At 33.4% G+C, this 23,794-nt stretch overlaps 2 protein-coding genes across 2 annotated transcripts in view; both read right to left on the reverse strand.

Moving 5' to 3' along the window:
* LOC145955564 (uncharacterized) overlaps window positions 1-23,794 on the reverse strand; it is an 82,883-nt gene that overhangs the window by 8,821 nt on the left and 50,268 nt on the right. The gene's annotated exons all lie outside the window — the stretch shown is intronic.
* Window positions 7,625-9,582, reverse strand: LOC109808069 (putative glutathione S-transferase). Its single transcript, XM_020370890.3, has 2 exons — window positions 9,192-9,582; window positions 7,625-8,272 (listed from the first exon to the last, which is right to left on the reverse strand). Exons 1-2 carry the CDS (start codon window positions 9,513-9,515, stop codon window positions 7,916-7,918), a joined length of 681 nt encoding a protein of 226 aa, XP_020226479.1. The 5' UTR covers window positions 9,516-9,582; the 3' UTR covers window positions 7,625-7,915.

The raw sequence follows: 23,794 nt of genomic DNA on the forward strand, positions 1-23,794 counted from the left end.
TATGGCCGTTGTGAGGATATCATCCCGACCATGGGAAACAAATGAGCCCTGGGTGCTCTGCTCAACTAAACCCTCCTGCAACATATTAACAATAAGTATACCCTAAACTACACTTATGAATTAAATGAGTTGAAATGAAGAGTCTTAGTTTGTATATTTTTACTTACTATTTTATCAGCAACGACCCTTGCAGACTCAAAAGTCATTTGCCCATCTGATTTTGTCTGGGCTGCTATCCACATCTCATGGCGGGGAGGTGACTCCACACGGTCCGCAGACTCAACCCCTGTTGCCTCTGCCCTAGCCTTCTTCATTTCCTTTTTTATCTTTCATATCCCTCTCTTGACAATAGATGGGGTGCATCATTCTTGCTCTGTCGTTCTTGGGCAGCTATTCTTTTGGCCTGCAATAATACAAAAAAGAAAATGAGATTAATTAAAATATACCTTAAGCATTTGTGTCAATGTAAGAGTTATCAACAACTAACCTGCCAAGAAGGGTCCAATCGAGTGGCACGAAATTGCATCCACTCCTCATCAGTGATCTGGTACTTTAGACAGGGAGTCTCATTTTGTCGCTCTCCAAATACATACTCCCGTGTCAAGAAAGTCTTGAAGTCTCTCCACCTGGTGGCAAGGGCAGATAATATCTTCCTCCTCATGACCTCAGTGTTGGGGATGTCAAAATTTTGCTATGAAAATAACAATAAATAATAAATAATGTATTTAAGTTATATAATATTGAAGGGATGTGAAAGTATATACCTGAATATCCTGCCACATTAGGTTCTTGTCAGCCTCCTGAACATCATCCCATGATGGAATGATAATAGAAACATGTCGTCGAGCTAGGACTCCCAAATAGCTCTTAAACTTCGCAGCATTTGGGCTTGATATCTTGCCAGAACGAGAATCCACCTCAACTGGTGTCCTCTCCTTGGCAATGCGTCCAACTGTCAACCCAGACAATCGGGTGACAGATCTACCTTCCCTCCTTCCACTGCCAGACCCAGAATCATCCATAATCCTGAAAAAATTAAACTCTCATTATTAAAACAATGAATTAACTGAATAGACAAATAAAGTAAATAAGATAATAACAATATAGCAACAAAATAACTAATAAAAAAAACAAATAATACACAAACAGAAACCTATTAGGTTGGAATGTTTTCCCATATTCCTTCATCATGATCACTTTGAATAGCATGTATTTCGTCCACTTCATTGTCCGCAATAGGACCAAATGATCTGGTTGAGAAAGACGGTGTCTCATGCATATCTAGAGACTCATCTTCGTGAGTTCCATGCATGGTTCTTCCTTTGAGGACCATTGACCATTTCTCATTACATGGATCCCTGACATAAAAAAATTGTCTTGCTTGATTTTCCATAATAACAGGTTCATCCTTATAACCGACCTTATTCAAATCAACCAAAGTAAATCCTAAATCATCTATCCGCACATCCGTATTGCCATCAACCCATTTACACTTGAACACAGGCACTCTAAACGTAACATAATCAATTTTCCATGTCTTGTATGACTCCGAAATAACTCATGGATGCTGTAATGGGATTTTTATCTTTTGAACTAGCAAAGTGCACAGCCTCAGCCTGAATTGTAACCCCACTATTTTGTACTCTACTTTTGTCATCTTCTGTCTTTGAATAGAAATAATATTTGTTAATGTCATACCCACCAAATATAATGACATCGTTGTTAGGCCCACGTGCAAGTCTCAAAAGTGTATCAGAAGCATTAACCTCACCATAAACCTTTTTCTTGAACCAAGCTATGAAACTCTTGTTATGTTCATTCAATACCCATTTCTCATTCATCCGGGGGTGTGCTATCATGATTTCATCTATGTGTTCAGATATGTATGGAATTACTTCATCAGTGTTGTTCAATATGTACAAATGTGCTTGGTCAACTTCTGTTCGACTCACAGTTCTAATCTTTAAACTTCGAGTACCCTTACCAAATTATTTCCCATCATGTCGAGTCTTGGGAATTCCTATTGGTTCTGATTTCGACATGTACCCTGAACAAAACTCAATGGCTTCTTCTGCAATGTACCTCTCCACAATAGAGGCTTCTGGGCGGTATTGATTCTTGACATATCCTTTTAAGATCTTCATGTATCTCTCAACAGGGTACATCTATCTAAGATAAACCGGGCCACACAATTGAATCTCCCTAACCAAATAAACTATCAAATGCACCATGATATCAAAAAATGAAGGTGGAAAATACATTTCCAATTGACACAAGATTATGATTGCTTCATTTTCTAACTCATCTAACTTTACAGGGTCAATTACTTTGTTGCAAATGGCATTGAAGAATAAACACAATCGAGTAATAGCAATTCTAACAGAAGATGGTAAAATGTTACTAATAGCCACAAGCAAAAGTTGTTGCATTAAGACATGACAATCGTGAGACTTTAAACCAATTAACTTCAAATCTTGCATAGACACCAAACTCTTAACATTTGAGGAGTACCTTTGTGGAACTTTCACACTACGTAAGCACTCACAAAAGCTTTTTTTTTCTTTTTTTGATAGAGTATGACAAGCTGGAGGCAAGTAAGTGCGTCTTCCAATAGACTGAAGATGTAACTCAGAACGTATACCCATATCCACCAAATCTTGTCATGCTTTCACTCCATCTTTAGTCTTTCCTTTGATGTTTAGCAATGTCCCAATTACACTATCACAAACATTTTTCTCCACATGCATCACATCTATGCAGTGTCTAACATCTAGCTTGCACCAATAAGGAAGATTAAATAATATTGATCGTTTCTTCTAGATATTTTTCTCAGTTGACTTCTTTTGCGTCTTTCCGAACACAATGTTAATGTTCTTCACTCGCTGATATACTTCTTCACCATTGCGCGGTGTCGAGGCAATTTCATCCTCCTGACATCCATTGAATGTTTTCTTCAATCTACGGTATGGATGACTACGAACAAGAAACTTACGATGCCTAGTGTACGCAGTCTTTTGCCCATGTTTCAATTGGGTATAACTTGTGTTTTCTTCACACTATACCCACTCAAGTTACCATATGCTGGAAAATCATTTATTGTGCAAAATAACATTGCACGCATGATAAATTTTTCTTCACGATATGCATCAAAGACCTCCACTCTTGCCTTTCACAACATTTTCAAGTCATCAATCAATGGACTAAGATACACATCTATGTCATTTCCTGGTTGTCGGGGTCCTGATATCATCATAGAAAACATAATATATTTTCTCTTCATGCATAGCCAAGGAGGCAAATTGTAAATGACCAACAAAACTGGCCATGAACTGTGTTTACTACTTAAGTTCCCATAAGGATTCATGCCATCTGTAGCTAGACCAATTCTCAAGTTTCTTGACTCTGCACCAAATTCTGGAAATGTTTCATCAATCCTCTTCCATTGCGGAGAATCAGCTGGATGTCGAAGAAAATTATCACATTTTCTACCATTTTCATGCCATGTGAGGTTTTTTGCATCCTCTTTAATGGCAAACAATCTTTTAAACATAGGTATTATTGGCAAATACCATAAGACCTTAACAGGGGGACCCTCTATTTCTTCATCACCACTACTTCCATCAGTTTTCTTTTTGAACCGCGACAATCCACATGTTGGACACACTTTCAGTGTAGCAAAATCATTTGTATACAATACGCAATCATTAGGGCACGCGTGTATCTTCTTATACTCCAAACCCATTGGACATAATATCTTTTTTGCCTCATAGTTGCGATTAGGTAACGTGTTATCTTCTGGAAGCATCTCCTTCAACAACTCCAACAATTCTGTGAAACTTTTATCAGTCCAGCCATTTCTTGCTTTTAAACTAAACAATCTTAAAGTTGCTGATAATCTTGTAAACATACTGCATCCTGGGTACAATGGTTGCTCAAAATCAGACTTTAAGGTATCATACACATGTGCTCTTTCAAAATTTTCTTCACCAACATCACGTATCATCTCTTCTAAGTTATCGTCCATCCCTTCAAAATTTTCAGTTGTTGACACTGTTGGAATGTCTAATATTTCTCCGTGCCATGTCCATACTGTATAACTCTTCACAATACCATATATAAACAGGTGATCACGCATTTCTCCAACTTTTTGACGTATCTGATTCAAACAACGAACACATGGACAATAATATGCCCCTTTGATGGGTTTCCCATTTTCTCTTGCAAATTCCAAGAACTCTTCAACTCCATTTCTGTACTCTTAACTAATGCGACTTGCATTCATCCAACTTTGATTCATTATCTATATATTAACATAAATTAACTATTGACTCAGTTATTCATAATTTTTCTAACCTAAGCTACAAACCTAAAAAACTGATAGTAATTTCGGATAAAATTCATAAATATTTCTACTAATACGATGGTAAACTAAAGGTTAATGCCTAAAAGATCCATCTTTAATGCATCTGGAACAGCCCGTACTAAAATCAGTACGGGCCGTTCCAGATCAACAATTTACAAAACAATAAATTTAAGCAGAACAGCCCGTACTGCTTGCAGAACGGCCCATTCCAGAGGAACAAATACCAGAAAATAAACAAAAAATTTGCGTAGACAAGAAACTAACCTCAAACGAGTAATGTGCAGACACTTAGAGACCTAGAAACGTCCAATGTAGAACCAAACGCACTGGGAGACTTAGAGAATCAGAGAAGAGGTAATAGTTTTTGTAAACACTGGGAGCGCGGGAATGAAAAATGAAATGTTGGCCAATTTAGCGGAATATTTACGTCGGATGGGGGTGGTCCGACGTAAATTTACGTCGGACAAGGGGTCTCTGATGTAAATTTACGTCGATAGTGGAACCTCCAACGTTAATTGCCTAATTTACGTCGGACCCCCCTTTGTCCGACGTAAATTAGTCTCCCCATATTTACGAAACTGCCACTGCATTTTTACAACGTCGGGCTTTCGAGTTTGCGACGTAAATTGGGTGACGTAATAGCCCTTTTTTGCACTAGTGATTCATTTCACTTTATATGCTTATATCAATTTTTGTTAAAACTGAACAATTTAAAAGTAATCAAAGTGCTCATATTATTTTATTTGAAATGTATGTATTACGTCAATTTTGTTTTATAAGAATGAAGTATCAAATCATCTTGAATTCATATAAAATTTTGTATATATGATCTAAGAGTAAACTTTCAATCTAGCAGTTGAATTTATAAAATTCACATTTAATATAAAGTTATTGAGCGATGTAATACTTAGTAAAAGTTACACTGATGTTATTATAACCCTTCTCTTTTAAAATATTATTTTTATAAATTAAATTTTAACATTTTAAATAAATTATTAATTAACTTAATATATTTATTCATCTTAAATCTAAGATATAAAATTTAAAAAATGTATTTATCCTTATTTTATTTTCTAATTATCAACCATTAATAAAATACTAATTTAAAATCTTATCTAGTTATATCATAATATTTTCATATCAAGTTTAAAATCAGATATTAGTTATACAAAAATATTAAAATTATATAGTAAATTATTAATAAGATTCTAGTTAAATAATTTAAAATAATTTAAAATAATTTAAAATAATCAATTTTATCACACAACAATAAAGAAATACTAATAGTTAAGAAAATACATTTGTACTCTTCCTATTAGAAAAAGAGAGGATGTTATAATTCTTTTTTTCCCTAAGATATCACATCTCTTCTATCAATAAAATTTAAAAATAAAAATTTATTTAAAAATAAAGTTATCATAAGTTAGAAATATATATTATAAATATGGATCAAAATAAATAAGAAATTTTAAAAAATTCATATACTCTAATTAAAAAAATGCATCAAAATTCAATCATAAAAAAAATCTCTAAATATTTTTTCACATAAATAATTATTGATATTAATTATGTAGGAGTGCATATAAATATTTTTTTATTATAAATTACTGTTTTTCTCTTACAAAAAAGAAAATAGGATTGATACTCAACAACAATATTATCATCACTTTTAAGCAATTTATAAAAAAATTTTATATGGCGACCAAATAGAATTTTATCGCTAATTTTAACTAATATTTAGCGACCGAATAGAATTTCGTTGCTAATTTTAACTAATATTTAGCGATCAAATAGAATTTTATCGCTAATTATAACTACTATTTAGCAATCGAATTTAATTCTATTGCTAAAAAAATCAAAATTTCTGATTTAGCGACTGAATTCAATTTTTTCGCTAATTTTAACTAATATTTAGCACCGAATTTAATTCCGTCGCTAAAAAAATCAAACTTTCTGATTTAGCGACCGAATTCAATTCGGTCGCTAAATTTAACTAATATTTAGCTACCGAATTAAATTCCGTCGCTAAAAAAAATCAAAATTTCTAATTTAGCGACCGAATCCAATTCCGTCACTAATTTTAACTAATATTTAGCAACCAAATTTAATTCTGTTGCTAAAAAAATCAAAAAAAAAATTATTTAGCGACCGAATTCAATTCTGCCGCTAAAAAAATCAAAATTTCTAATTTAGTGACCAATTTCAATTTCGTCGCTAATTTTAACTAATATTTAGCGACCAAATTCAATTTTGTCGCTAATTTTAACTAATATCTAGCGATTGAATAGAATTTCGTCGCTAATTTTAACTAATATTTAGCGACTAAATTTAATTCCGTCGCTATAAAAATCAAAACTTCTTATTTAGCGACCGAAATAGCGACTAATTTTCTAGCGACGAATTATTTTGGTCGCTATATCGGTCGCTATTTTGATTATTCATAATCGATTGCTAAATCAGTCGCTAAATAACGACTGATAAATTTCTGTCGCTATTTTGCAATTTTCTAGTAGTGTGACACAACTTATGCTTGGTGTCATCAGTGGTGCTAGGACAACGGTGGTGGGTAGCCCCAAACAACACGTGCGGTGCGAGGTGGCCCAGGGTGGTGACACGAACGGTAACTCGCGGCACACAGCGGTGCACGCATGGTGGTGCATGGCGCGAGGTGGTTCATGACACGAGTTGTGGTGTGGTGGCACGTGTCGTCGTGCCTTAAGTGTGAGCGGGAGGTGCGACCACGCGAGCGATGACATGGTGTAGTGAGTGAGCGTGAGGGTGGCTCTGGCTTGTGGATGAGGGGTTCGTTGCACTGTAGTGAGGCGTGAGGGGCTATGAAATTCAGAAGAAAGTTGAAACCCTATCTCATCTGTAACTTATCTAAACATTGGGCTGAAACCTGAAAGTGAAAATTGCAAACTACAAAGGATGAAATACAGACTCTATCTCATGCTGAACTGCACCATGACCTAATAATTATTGTATTCTTTTTTTAATCACGGGTTGGTGAGCCAACCTGGCTCACCAAAGGTTTAACTCAGGTTGTTACTGAGCTGGGTTCAAAATTGACCCATAAAATTTTTAATTTTTTTTCAACCCAATCCAACTTGAACCCTTAGTGGCCCAAGTTGGCTCACCGGGTAAAGCCCACTTTAATAACATTATACATAAGTAGATCGGTTGATACCAAAAATTAAAGTTATTGAAATTAAATCTTTAATAATTTTTAATTTATAAATAAATTTTAATATAAAAAATTAATTAGATAAAAAAATTTAAATAATCTCTCCGTTAATTTTATTCAAATATCCAAAGGAAGACAAAATGCACAAACACTACAATTTTACACTATATTCCAGCTTGTAGATATGTAATTTTTTATTTAACAGAATGAAATTTGGTACTAGAGTGTTTATTATAACTCACCTGTCTTACTCATTCAACTAACCTAGATCTGCTTATTCGTGAAGAAGTCTCCGACTCTCTTCAAGATTTAATATTACGCAATAAATTTTTCCCCAATCATGAGCCTCTATCACACTCACAATTGGTCTATTTGGAAGCAGCAATGATGGATGCATATCGAGCTTTGAAGAAGCCCACAACTTTCTCCCTTTGGGGCAGGGTCTTTTTCACAACAGGGTGGTTGGTGAATTCTTGACCCCATTTATGAAGCTTTGGGAACTTGTCAGAAGTCAGCAACTTCAACCCCACAGCCTCTTCGATCGCAGGGAGCCAAAAAGCTAAATAGCTTGCGGCTATGTCCACAAGGCCAATACTCTCTCCACCAAAGAACTTGTCTTTCAGTTCATTCTCTAGGTACTCAAGAGCCTCCAGTGATTCCTCACTGCCCTTCTCACGTTCTTCCTTGTTTGCAGTAAATGCGGCCTTTAATATTGCTGGCAGGCACTAGATTGAGAGAAAAATGTTGAAGATTCATGTTAAATGTTCATGATGATTGATGGATATATGCACTTAAGTGAGAAATTTTGTGGTATGTTCTGAAAATGTAGATAACAATTAGCACAAATCAAAGTACTTGCAAAGTAAATAAATTGGTGGTTAAACTTCATAATTTAATTAGTATCGATTTAAATATATTTTTAATTTTTTTTCATGAGGTAAATAATTTGTTTTTAATTTCTTATATTTAAAATTAATTTTTAATTTATATAATTAAGAAAAACTTACTTAATTAGTCCTTGTGATAAAATATTTTGTTAATTTATCAAACAAAACTTATTTATTACTCAATTTCTCACACATAATTCACTTACTAGTATTTTTATTTATAAAAACATTATATTCAATTTGTTCTTAATAGTGATGTTTTTGGTGATTATAAAGGACCGAAAAGATATTTCTTCTTTTCATATTACATGATTACAAAAATTCATTTTAAATTTAAAAGATTAGAAATAAATCTATTCTAAATTAAGAAAATTAAAAATATATATTTAGTCTTACTTATTTATTTTTACTTTAGTAATTCTTCAAGGAGTGTCCTCTTATGGTAAACTAATCATAGCTTAAATAAGCTTCTGCATGTGAACCTTTATTCCAATGGGGCAACCTAGAATGATATATTGTAGCCAAAGCAGGTTACGAAACTTAATTGCTTTCGGAGATGCTCAAACCACAAAATCAAAATTTAAGCTAAGTACTATATACTATAAACTAAAGAGTAGTTTTGTTTTTTTCTTACAACCACACTTGACCAGAAACACAAATAAAATAAAAAATATATATATATTTACCCTATACAAACATATAATTTAACATATTCCTGTAAAAAAAAATTAAAAGAAAACAGTTATATATGACTTACTTTGTCATCAATGAACCTTGACCAGAAGCGAGCCAAGGCTTTATCATAGGGTTGTTGAGGCAACAAGGGGTGGTTGCTCCCCCATATCTCATCAATGTATTCAAGGATCACAAGGGACTCAGCCAAGGGTCTTCCTTTGTGGACAAGCACAGGCACCTTCTTGTGAATAGGGTTGTATTTCAGAAGAAGTTCACTCTTGTTCCTAAGATCTTCTTCAAAGTAAGTGTATTGCACTCCCTTCAGGTCTAGGGCAATCTGCACCCTCTTAGCAAAGGGGCTTCCAACCGTACCAAAAAACTTAACCTCTCCATAATCTTTGGCCATTGCAAGCTTAGAACTTCTACCTTCTCTACAACTCTGAATGTGGCCTATGGTTAATTTTGCACGGTTTTAAATGATAGAAAGTGTTACACGTAAAGTTGGCTGAAGCATTAGTTTGAATTAGGTAGGTTGTAGGTATAATTAGTGATGTAGAGAACCCCACGTCTACACCTGTGTTAAAGTACCTTCAATGCTATATTAATTATAGAAGGAAAAGTTACTATGATTAAATACTTAAATATATAAATGTTATGTTTATTTTTATTTTATATTCTTAATTTCTTGGTCATCGTGTTATTGATACGAATTAATTTTGTCTATAATTAATCTTTGTAAGATAATTTAATTGACTATTTTTAAATGAAATTTCTCTTTCTAATTACGCTTTTTTTTTCATATATAAGATTCTAATTTTATTTAAAGTTACCACACAAATCAAACACTTATCATTTCTCTCTATTCTTGATTGAGATTTTATTAATATCGCTAAATACTTTAATTTTATATGATAATAATTCTATATTATTTTTCTTCATGAACTAGTTTTGTTATTGTTTAATGTATTTTTTTTATATATTTTTTGAAAATTCGTAAATGCTTATTAACTTTTAAGTTTTTTTTCGTAAGTTAATTTTTTCATTTTTTTTCGAACTTCGAGTATTCATATCTTCAAATTCAGATAAAAAAATATCCTCAAATTAATTTCTTTAGTATTTTTTTATTTTTTGAAATCTCAATCACGTATTAAAATTATTTTAATTAACATGTACATATTTTTCAAACAAAAAAATTAAATATTTTCTTTTGATTAGCATTAATTACTTGAGACAACTTTTGAATTTTTATTTTACTCGGATCACTTGGGCCTGTTTGTAAAGATTTTTTTAGTAAAATAAACATTATATTATTATGTGTTTGTCCAATTACTTTTAAAAAAAAATAGGTTTTTACTGGTTTTAGAAACAATCCAGTCAACCTGTAACTGATTCTTTAATATTTTAAAAAAATTACTATTTTAAAAAAGTTTTTAATTTTAATTAAATTAGTCCATATTAATATTTTTAGTTACTTCTTATTAAGGGAATGATTTGGTTGCGTAATTGAGAAGATTTCAACGGAAGTTTTGATTACATTTAGGGAAATTTCTTAGCTATTATTTCGACTGTAAGTTCGTTGTCATCATTAAGGTCATTGTATCTGAGATATTGTTCGCTTTGACGCTCGTTAAACTGTCACGATTTTGTAGTTGAAAAGGTGTCTCGGTGGGTTAAGGAGGGAGGGAGTTTATAAATTATCCTTAGTTTCGACTCCAAAACGATATGAGACTTTTTTAGGCATATCGGAACAAGTCCCTCAATCGAGAATCAGGGGCAAGAGTGGCCTAAGCCTTCCTTCTAGTGCCAATGTTTTGATAGTAAGTCCGCTGTCATCATTAGGGTTACTACATCCGAGGTATTGTCTGCTTTGGCCCTGTTGGGCCGTCACGATTTTGTCCTTGAAAAAATGCCTTGGTGGGTTAACGAAGGGTGTTTATAAACTACCATCAACCTTGACTTCTAAGCGATGTGGGACTTTTTAAGACATACTTCATCTGTGCTTATCTTGGTAAGAACATTTTGGCGCCCACAGTGCGGTTGAAGTAAATCTCCTTTAGCCACATATGGTTTCAACGCAAAGCCATACTAGAAGTGCAATAGGAGCCATACATCAATAGACATCTACCATGGAAGATAATGTAGCATTGAGATGGTTCGTGGACCAAATTGAAGCAATGTGACAACAAAACATACTAGAAGTGCAATAGGAGCCATACATCAAGAGACATCTACCATGGAAGATAATGTAGCATTGAGATGGTTCGTGGACCAAATTGAAGCAATGTGACAACAAAACATAGAAGCAGTGCCTTGTCAACATGACATTGATCTCCAAACATTATGTGTTGAGAATGAAGTTATCAAGGATCAACTATGACAAAAACATCAACAACCTCAAAATGAAGGCATCTATATACCTACTAGGGAAGAAGAGTATCATTCTTCTCCCGATCACACGGTTGAAGTAAATCTCCTTTAGCCACATATGGTTTCAACGCAAATCCATACTAGAAGTGCAATAGGAGCCATACATCAAGAGACATCTACCATGGAAGATAATGTAGCATTGAGATGGTTCGTGGACCAAATTGAAACAATGTGACAACAAAACATAGAAGCAATGCCTTGTCAACATGACATTGATCTCCAAACATTAAGTGTTGAGAATGAAGTTATCAAGGATCAACTATGACAACAACATCAACAACCTCAAAATGAAGGTAGCCATATACCTACTGGGGAAGAAGACTATCATTCTTCTCCTGATCACACTTACCGATTTGAATAGGAAACCAAGCAAACACATTGGTCTGAACATTCAACTACCCATTGTCATAGCCGGCACAACCATCATGCCACCAAATGTCACCCTTTTGTAGATAGGATCGTGGAAATCCCAATCCCTATAAGATGGAAAACGTTAAGCATTGAACGATATGATGGCACTTTAGATCCTGATGAGCATATAAATGCTTATGTTACTCAAATAAACATTTATACAAATGAAGATGCCATCATGTGTTGTGTATTTCCAACGTCACTAAAAGGAGTCGCGTTAAGTTGGTACACTCAGTTGCCTACAACTTTGATACTCTTGTTCGATGTTTTACGATATAGTATGCCATTAGTAGGCCCCATCACATCACCTCTGCTACTCTTTCAAACTTGCGACAAAGAGAAGATGAGTTGTTGAGACATGCTTTGCTAGTGTTTCTATGAAAATTCGTAATCATAATCCTGAGGTAGCCTTACATTCCATGTTCATGGCCCTTAAACCAGAACCTTTCATTGACAATTTGTGTTGGAGACAATCAAACAACATGGATGAACTTGGTGCACATGCTGCTAGTTATATCCAGATGGAAGAACATGTTGAATTTAGAAATAAAGTTTGAGGAAGTACTTCTAAGAAAAGTGAAACAAGTAGCAAGGAAAAGTTGAAGGTTGTTAACGAGATGAAATTCAAAAGACCTTGTCCAACACGAGGTCCAAGGTATGATTTTTACACCTCGCTAAATGCTCCTCATGTTAACATCCTAAAAGAAGCTAACCATGTAGATCTAATTTCTTTGCCCCCATCGAGGCATTATCCAACAAATGAGGATGAGAGTAAACATTATCGTTACCATAGAAATTATGGTCACATGACTGAAGAATATGTTGGACTCTTAATGATCGCATAGAAGAGCTTATTCAAGTCGGACAACTTGGTCAATACATCTAACATAACCATTCACATCATGGAGCTAACGTGGACGAGATAAAGGTCACAAGCGTAACCAAAATCATCAAACTCGATAAGATCGACAACATGACGAGCGTCAAACCTCCAATAATGCAGAATAACAACTGGAGAACATAAACAATGACAAAAACAATCTTCGTGGCATAATTAATACCATTGTTGGTGGATTTCTAGGAAGAGGTAGTTCAATTTCAACAAGAAAACAACATCTACAGGGATGTTGACAATGTCTTTCAACACAGATGGAGAGCAAATTGATATTTTCTTACAAAGTAATGTTATATCGGGAAGAGTTCTATATCTACTCTTGTATTTCCCCACATCACCTCTAACCCACTCAAACCCAGGTATGACAATCGATGAGTGAGAATCCTTTTTATTATTTTCCCCTTTCTTTCATTTTTTGCTATTAACAGCAACAACATTGTCAGACAACTCAACTTTTTCCCCTTACTTAATTTCTTAAGAGATGATAGTCTGACTTAATTAGAGTGAATGTGAGATGAAAAACCCTTGTTGCCTTCCATGTATTGTGAATGAAATTATCTAAGTTGAAAAATATGTAGAAGAAAAACATTGTAGTACCTTGAAAAAGGGAATAGGTGAGGCAACGGAAGCTTTTCAAATTTCAAAAGGAAGGACAACGAAATAGAGGGACAAAGGGAATGGTGAAATAAGGAGCAAAAAGAAATTGTGAGACAGTGTGGGAGAATGATAATGACACTCTTACATATTTAAAGGGTTGGAATTGGCACACCTATTGATGACGAGCCGCCAATATAAAATCCCATTATTGTGAAAAGTCGAGAAATGAAAAGACATCCCAAAAAATTAACGTTCAAAAATGAATAGATGTCATAAATGAAAAGTGGAGGGCAAATGACTCGCACTAAGTTATTACATCCCTTGGTATTCCAACCGGTTTTGTTTTATTCTTATTAAATTATAATGAACATCTATATATACATGTAAGCATTATATGTAACGACGAAGCCCATTACTTGATTATATTTGTGACAACCTCTTTCACTATACTATAGTTTAGAGCTTGGGAGGTTTATGTACCAACCTCACTAATAATGTAAACTCGGCCATGCACTTATGCCAAAACCTCATTGGATAACGTAAACTCGATCACTTATTTTATATTATTGTCACGTCGATGACATAAAATAATCGAGCATTTATATCACCAAGGTGGTATGTTGAATTCATATACCGAGTTTATGTGTCAACATATTAATTGAACACACATGGTAATTGTTACAACTACAAAGCAAAAGAAAATGGACAAATGCAACTAATATGGAAGAGGGGTACACATTATATACAAGAAAAAAAAATGAGATATATATAGGACATCTGAATAACTTGATCATCAGAGTGTTTTTTGCAAGTATTAATACTATTTCAAAATGAGGAGTTGAGAAGATTCATTCTAGCCTTTAAGGAGAAGAATGAAGAACAATTTTACGAGATAAGTACTTTATCTGAGTTTATCTTGGTAAGAACATGTACCATGTTTGTTTTGGGGATTCAGGTACTCTTTTGGTATCTTGAACCATGAGTGTTTGACATGGTACCATGTTTGTTTAGGGGGTTTTATACCCTTATGGTATCCTTCGATGCATGTTTGACATGTTATTTTTTTCACATAATTATAATTTGATTTTAAATAAAATGTTTGTTTGTTTGTCGTAACATTATTTAATTCTGATAATGTGTTTTTTTAATTTCAAAACCACCATGCACACCTCAAAACAATTATCAGGGTTATTTTTTCAAAACCATTTGGGTAATCAAAACTATGTACTCAATAGGAATTTGGTTTCTCATTCACTAGTGTTTCATTTTTTCATCTCAATCAGTTTTTTTGCAACCTTTCACATCACCCCAATTGTAGTTTCCTTGAAATTACTAATGGTAAATGAAAGCTGTAAATCTTGATATCAAGTTGGTTTCCCAAATGTTGCGTTTCATTTTCTTTTCTCTATTTTTCAACAAGATTCATGGACACTCCTATGATGTACGGTAGCCATGGTGTAAAACCAAATCCATGGATGGTTACCAATGCGAGCTCAAATGTTATCTATGCGAATCAACTCATTTAACATTGTGGCCACTGATGTCTAAGTGCCATGAGAGGTCGCCAAAAACATAAATACACAAAAGAAAACGAATTGAAAGAGAAATTCATTTGCATGATGATACAAAGATTTTTCTACCAAATGTGGTTTTGAGAAAACAAGCCATTAGGTTATTTCGAGGTCATACAATAGTTTTGATATTTCAAACAATCATGGTTGTCAATCTCTAGTGATAACTCGTAAACTCCTACCAGTTTACGAGATTATGACAGTTTACCTGTACAACTCCAGAGTAAACTCATTTTTGAGTAATCTCAGTGATCTCATGTAATCTCGTGTAATCTCGCGAGATCAGTTCTGAGTTTAAGAGATCACTTTTTGTTCCACTTACACAAAACACACATTTTGTGTTAGGGCACTGGTGCTCTCATTTTCTCTCTTGAACGAGTGCATGACCACTGTCTTCTTCTCCTCTGCGCGCCTCTGTTGTGTTCTTCACCTCCACGTGCCTTTGTTGTGTTCTTCACCTTCACGTGCCTTTGTTGTGTTCTTCTCCTCCACGCGCCTCCGTTGTCTTTTTCTCCTCTGCGTGCCTCTGTTGTGTTCTTCTCCTCCGCGCGCCTCTGCTGTCTTTTTCTCCAGGAGTCCACGACAAAGGCAAACCACACGGCTCCGCTGCCTTCTCCGTGTGCGATTTGCCCATTTTTATTTGTCTATTTTTAAGAACTTGTGTTTTGTCCTTTGTGCGAACTTTTGTTAAGAACATTTATTATTAATGTAATTTGTTATTTTACTATTTAATATTGTAATGACCCGCCATGGTCTCTACACTTAGTGGAATCGCACTACTGCTAGTGAAACTAAGAGAAATATTAAGCTGGATAACTCATACATACATGTACAAATAAAAATGAAAATAACTAAGTTTCTGGTTATAAAATAAAACTCTATATATGTACAGTCATCCCAAAAATAATATTCCCTAGTGCCGGTCAAGCACGGACAAAACCGTTACCCAAAATGATAACTCTAACACGAGGATCAAAACTTCTCGTCTCGCAGCGGACACCTCAACTCCAAGCTAGCCCCTGACCTGCTCCCATACCAAGTATGATCATCTCAGTTCCACCACATGGAAACAGAAGGGTAAGCTAGAGTTTAAAAATCAATCATACAAGTACAAACAGTAGTCTATACCACACAATCATCTAACTATCAATCATGTTCATAAAGTCACACCATACTCTATCCAATACTACTCATGTATAACATAAAATCCATCAATCATGAAGCTAAACACCACACACTTCATCATATTAACAATCATGTAATAAATGTATCTCATGACAGATATTAATGCATATCAATCATCATCACAAACGACCATACAGTTCAACATAAAAACCCAACTCATTCATACAACTTAGAAACAACTTTAATACAACAACAACAACAACAACAATATACAATATTTAATGCGTCGTCACGCATGTACAACTGGGAGATCTCCAACAACTGAGGTTGAGCAGTCTAGGTGGCATAAACCCTACCGAATCTAACGTTTGACCTATCTCAACCAGGTCAGGTATAGAACAGCGTTAGGAACTCTGAAGAGAACCAGGTATAGACAATAATAGTCGATTGCTCAGGTGTGCTACTTAGACTCGAAGGTCCAATACTACTGTCAGGACAGAAGGGTTTGGGTATTAGCCTACCACGGCCTTGGCTAGCATCACCAATCCACATGTGGAGTTAGCCCACCCACTGTCCTCCAAGTACCACACACCCTCCAGTACCTAGTCAAAGACTACATCTCTAACTAGATACCTTACTCAAATTGGTCATTCAACCATGACATGGATCAACTATTTCCATGTCGCCCACACAGTACTTAGGGATTCAGCTTTAAAACAACTTTCAACTTATCACCTTAGTATTATGTATCTCAACATAGGACATATATCTTTACCATATGTCTCCAACTTTTCAACTTTACAACAATAGACACCATAACAACTTTACAACAATAAACATCTGGCCGCTTGTAATCGGTATAGCTCGGCCTGGCCCCTATACCGTGGTCACTTTTTACACGTGTGCCTCGACCTTGCCCACACACGGGATCAACTAAATCCTAGAGGAGAACAACACAACGTCCACTCCAAGGGACAACTTCCCAATGAGGGTTTTTCAACAAATTGGGCCCTCAGAGCACCACTACAATCTCAATCCACACAATGGGATGAGCAACTTCGAAAACATCTCCCCTAGTCCTAGTGATCAACAACTCATCATCACAGCTTAATCAGCTTAACAACTTAAAAAACATACAACTTTTCAGCAATAGACATCTTAACAACAATAGACAACTTACAACAATACAACAATAGGCATTATATACCAGCTTGACAACTTCTTATTCAATCATACAACTATGCAACTTTAATAATTTTAACAACATGCAAACAACTTAATTAAACAACTATAGTCATTACAATATCAACTTAATGCAACTTAACAACTTTATAAACAACTTCAACAATATACAACATATTTAAAATTCATCTATCATGTCAACGTACACATAAAAAGCATAAATCAACTTAAGCACCCAACAACTCAACTATTTCAACAAAAGAACACCATGCATAAAGCTTCCCTAACTCTACTGAAATTAAACTACCTACATTCTAGCTTCCCTCACCTGAAGATTGGCTCAAAATAGCCAATAACTAAGAAAAAGTAGAATTCCCTTCCGAAACTCAACCCAGAACTTCAATCCTCCCAAAGCAAGCTTCCTAATATGAATTTCAAGAAAAGATAGAAGGCATTAGTGATATAGAGGAGAAAAGGAATCATACAGAGAAATTTGGGAGAGAAAGGAGCTCACAGACCCAAAGTCTTTCTCTCTAAAACTTCTCTCTAAAAACTTCACTTTCTCCTCAACCACCAACCTCTATTTATAAAAGTTTCGAAGTGGCTAGAACGGCCTGTTCCGAATCCGGAATGGCCCGTTCTGCACCCCTTCATCATGTGCAAAAATCACATGCAGAACGGCCCATTCTCAAATCAGAACGGCCCGTTCTGGGACTCATCCAGAACGGCCTGTTCTCCAACCAGAACGGCCCGTACTCCCTCCAGAATGCCCCGTTTTGGGATTTGGAACGGTCCATTCTCCCTCCAGAACGGCCCATTCTCAACTACAATTTACAAGTCAATTTAGTAGTTTGGAACGGTCCGTTCCAGATTGGGAACGGCCCGTTCTGGGCTACTAAATCACCCATATTAGGCTTTTGGGCATTCTGAAATAACTTACTACATTACAAATATGAAGTTAAAATGTTCAATTATTATGTTATTTTAATTATTTTTATATTTTTTTTTATTGCGTAATCTTTTACGAGTTTACGATACGAGTTTACAGAACCTCTATGAGATTACGTAAACTCTTGAGATTGACAATCTTGTAAATAATACATGTTCAAATTTCAATATTAAAGTAGAAAATGATGACGTGGTCCAAATTTGTTGATATGGATAAAATTCAACCTACAGTACTAAAACTTTCAAATATGTGAGGGTAACAAAGCAACTGAGAAGATTTTAACAGTGAAGATTTTCATATACTCTCCATTTCTTTTTAGTTGTCCTTTTTTAATAAATTTTTATATCTATTGTTTTCAAAATCTAAAGGTCTATTTTATTTGTTAAAAATAATGGTAATGGACAAGAAAAATACAAATTTTCCATGTTTGATTTACAGAGTCATATGATAGTACAAAAAAAAATGAAGACCAAGACAAAAGTTTAATTTTTTATTACATAATAAATCATGGAATAACTTTTTGTCTTAAGTATAAAAATATTTACTATCATAGTGTTGTACCAACACTATCCAACCTTTATCATTATTGTCCAAAACTATCATTATTGTCAACCACCACAACTACCACAAGTTACTACCATGTCTCATCATTGTTGCCCTATCACTATAACAATAACTTGATAGTTTACTTACAACTCAACACTAAGTAAAGAAAAAAATAAGTCTAATTATCTAGGATTACCATGTAAGAAATATCTAGATATACATGTAACAATATGTGTGTATATATATATATATATATAACTCAACAACTAAAAACATAAATATAAGTCCCTTAGTGGAACTACAACTCAAGTCTATACACATATCTATATATATACACAATAATCTAGATTGTAAAGCATAAATCTTAGGTTACAAGTCAAACAACTACATTTATGAGTTGTATCATAAAAACTCAAACAACTTTGTTAACTCTTACATGACCCTCAAAATCCTACTTGCCCTTTAGCCTAATCTCGCCTTACTCTCATATTAATATGATCATTGTAATTCAAAGAGAAAATTTCTAGGGTAAGCTTGTAAATAGGAAGTCAACATAAATAGTATAGAAGCATTACACTGCCATATTAACAACTTAATGAACACAATATTCTCGACTCAATTGCATAGCAACAAATCAACTCACAACACACCTCACAACTTATTAGCACAACAACTTAACAAGTTAACAACTTTCATTTCGACATACCACATGATTAACAATTTAATCCAAACAACAACTATACAACATATTAACTTACAACACAATACAGTTTAGCAACATTTCAACTTATCAATACAATTATACGACCTTATCATCACTACACAAAATATCATCATCTCAACTTTTCAACACATCAAGTCACAATGTAAACAATACCACAACATGGCAACACAACAACACAATGCATCATCGAGCATTTCAACTAAGAGATCTATTACAATACAAGTGAGCATTAATCTAAGTAGTTTGACCCTATCAAACCAAATTTAATAGCCCGACCTTTTTGGCTTGCTAAATCAACAATAAATTTAGATATCAATCAACAACAACATGATTTCTCATATTTCACCACTTAAACTATGAAAGTTTAGTACTCATCATTAGGAAAAATATAATTTGGGTATAGGTCTACCATGACATTGTCATGCATTAATCAAGTTACCTATGGGTATAACTTGTCAACTATCCTCACGATACCACACACCTTACTAGTAATCAATTAAGAATTTTATCTCTCAATTACATACCTTACTCAATTAGTAACTAAGAGCTTAAAGAAGGCTAAACACTCTACTCTAAGAGACAACAATGCTTAATGAGGGAGCACCATAATACATATCTGCACAGCGACATATTTTTGCTTTTAAAATGACACCTATCATTTAGTCCTAAGTTAACAACACAACACAACTTCATGTGTAATACATCTACAACACAATTCCACACAACAACATGCCAAATACATATCTTAGCACAACACTACTCAACAACACGCTTCATGCATTTTATCAACATAATTCAACACTACAACATGTCTCATACTCATTATGACACAATATCACACATTAACATGTTTCTCATGCATACACAACACAATATACAATAATATACAACTTTATACATTCGACATAATCATGCTCAATATCATTTCTCTACATTCGACATTAATAAGGCTAGAGCCTCTAGATCACTCATGCTCCATGTGAATTCTCCCATGCTAGTGTCATTTAAGCAAAGAGCTTCTGTCTTACCCACGCTCAACACCACATAACCTATGTCTGATGTTGTCAAGGTAGAGAGCCATTGTCTTACCCATGCTTGACACCATATAACCTGCACCCAATGTTGTCAAGGTAGAGAGCCATGTTGGCCTTACCCACACCTAATGTGACACAACTTATGCCTGGTGTCATCAAGAAAGAGAGCCACTAACTTGATCACGCCCTACACTACATAACTCATGCTTGGTGTCACCAAATCAGAGAGCTCACAAGGCAATCACGCTCAGGGCCCCTTAACCCATGACCAACGTGACTAAGTTAGAAAGTTGTTATCTGACTCACACCTAATACTACCTATCCCATACTCGACATTAGGGAGGTTGAGAGCCTTTGACTTGCATCAAGTTCGACATTATGAAGTTGCACATGGTGCAATGGTGATATCTATACTTATCAGAATCTTGATTTTGGCTCAAACCTATAAAATCTCAGTCTAAAACAACATGCAACTCACAAAAACACATATATACTTCACAAGTATCTTATTTCCAACCAAAAGAACAACATGCAACTACAAATAAGTACAATTCATCAATTTTCTCCTCTTTTCACCAATAACCACAAAAACAAAAGATTTTCAAGTCACTCGTTAACAACACAACCACAAAGAGGTCAATGCATACATACAACACATCATGAACAACACTACAAGTTTCATTTACCTCAAATCACAAGAAAAGAGGAATAAGAAAGATAATGGCAAATAATGTTACTCCAAGCTCTCGCCTAATCACGACATCAACAACACCTAGTAATGTGCTTTGAAGTTTTGTATCATAATCCAACAACACAATTTACGCTTAGAGGAAAGAAAGGCGTAATCTATGAATTTAGAAGGGAGAATAACTCTCTTTTGATCCAAAGCTTATTTTTCTAAGTTTCTTTAAAAAATGAACTTATGAAATTCAAATTTTAAGAAAACTTTATATATTTTTTCCTAAACTTAGTCAATAATAATCTCAACTCAAAACAACTCTTGAACAATAGCTAAACTCATAAGAATTATCAATTCCTTAAAATTTTAAAACAACTAAACAATAGTCACAAAATCATTTAATTAATAAAATTAACTAAATAATTATAAAAACTCAGTGTTACAAGCACCATCATTATGTCACCATCAATATTATTGTCATTATTAAAATTCTCATGATTATTGTTCTATTAAACTAATAATAATTTATTATAATAATTAACATTAAAAAATATTATAATAAATTTAATATTATTTTATTTGTATTATACATTATATTCACCAAATCATTATGTAAAATAAAAAGTTATTCAATAATTTAAGTATTTTTCGTTTCCAAAAAAAAATTGTATTTGTAATGCGTCGTTCTTTTTATCATGTATATAAAACACACTCTAAAACTAAATTAATTATTTTTTAACAATAATGCTTTTATATCTTCCTTAACTTTAAATTAATTTATACTTTAATAATTAATATATATTTATTACAAAACAAGAAATATAATAAAAAAATATCAAATTGAAAAATGTAGAATCCAAATGAAAAATTCATTTAAAAAGATCCATTACCCAGGTTCTACTCACCAAATACTGCAATCAAAATTTTGAAACTTGTAGTACGAATGACATAAAGCGGTTAAATCCCAAATTTAATAGTCTCAATTTCTAATGCTAACAATATCCTTTTTAATGTCATAATTGTTGCTATATTTGTCAATTTCGTAAATGATGTTTGTACTACTCATATAAGGTTTGGCTCGAGCCCAAACCATATCATTTTTCGATAAACAAATTTTATCATCACGATGATAAGAGGATAGACATTGTTCAGTTCAGATTAATCATGAAATTATATTTTATTCTTCGTCTCTCCTTGTCGATAAAAGTCCAAACATACTTAAATGCATATTTTAGATCTCTAAAATAATATATTAAATTTAGTTAATTTATTATAATAATAATTAAAATGCATTTTTTTATAATTAAATAGAGTTAAAATATTGTTAAAAAATGTTGATTTTAGTTATATAAGGCTTCTAAATTTTTGTTACTTTTCTAAATTGAATAATAGTTTTAAATTAGAGTTTATTTTAATCTAATAATAGATTGAGTAAACCTTGAATAAACAATATATTAATGTTTTCTCATATTCAATAAAAGTTGTGTGTGAACAATCAAAAATCATAAATGCTTATTTATGTTTCTTTATCATTTATAGAATTTAGTCGCATTTATATATAATTCTATTTTTTTTTCATATTTACATATCAATCAAGATTTTTTTAATAATCATGATATTGACACAAAATATTTTCAATTAAAAACAATAACTAATCTTTGTCAAGGATATTAATCATGATTTTGAATGTAACATCTCAGATTTTTTATTAATATATTCATTTAATTAGTAATTATTTTGAATATTTATCTGGATTATTTTTTAATAATTATTTTAGTTATTTTATACATATAAATATATTATATGGTTTTATAATTAAATAATTTATTTTATTATTTGAGGGAAGGGTTTTGTAATTATAGTTAATTATTTTAACTATTGGGTCAGTGAGTAGTTAAATTTTAAAAGAGAATTGGGTCAATTTTTCATTTTATGTTTTTCATATTTTGTTCATTGCACACTTGTTCTCTAAAGAATTGAGAGAATCAAAGCTTGTGGGAGATCACTCGAAAAATCTACGTCCATCGTCTAGTGTTTACAGACGTAAGAAAGAAGTAAGTAGTCTCACTCTGAATATGAGATGTATGTTGGGTAGTTGGATTAACCCCTAATCCCTTCTTTGTTGCATCTGTGTATGAAGGGGAATTTCTCAAATTTGTGTGTATCTTGATTTTCTAGCTTTCCTGTGATTTTTTAGTGTTATAATTGATGTTGTTAACATGCTTTTATAATTAATTTCATGTTTTAGATTAATCTTGTGAATCTTGAATTGTCTGTGAGTTCTCATGGAAATCCAAAGGGGATGAATTGGATAATTACATGAGGAAATTGTATGAGTATGTGATTGGTATGTGTGACTTGTGCCTTTTAGAAGTATAACATGATGTTAGAACGCTTTTACCAATTGAATTGTAAAAATTGATGTTTGGTTTTGTGGTTTGTGATTCGCGTTTTTGTAGAATATATGGCTTTTAACACAACGTTGGGCATCACCTTAGGATCATCATGCATTGTTGAGGGTGAGAGCACATATTACTCTTGGGGC

Source organism: Cajanus cajan, chromosome 3, assembly GCF_000230855.2.
Source record: "Cajanus cajan strain Asha chromosome 3, NIPB_CcT2T_4, whole genome shotgun sequence".
NCBI classification, from domain to species: Eukaryota; Viridiplantae; Streptophyta; class Magnoliopsida; order Fabales; family Fabaceae; genus Cajanus; species Cajanus cajan.

What these genes read in the sequence shown, in the direction of transcription:
- LOC109808069 (XM_020370890.3), bottom strand. Translation starts at nt 9,515, where the DNA reads ATGGCCAAAGATTATGGAGAGGTTAAGTTTTTTGGTACGGTTGGAAGC. An exon ending in CAAGGTTCATTGATGACAAA is followed by an intron (nt 8,273 to 9,191) that starts GTAAGTCATATA and finishes CTCTCAATCTAG; the next exon opens with TGCCTGCCAGCAATATTAAA.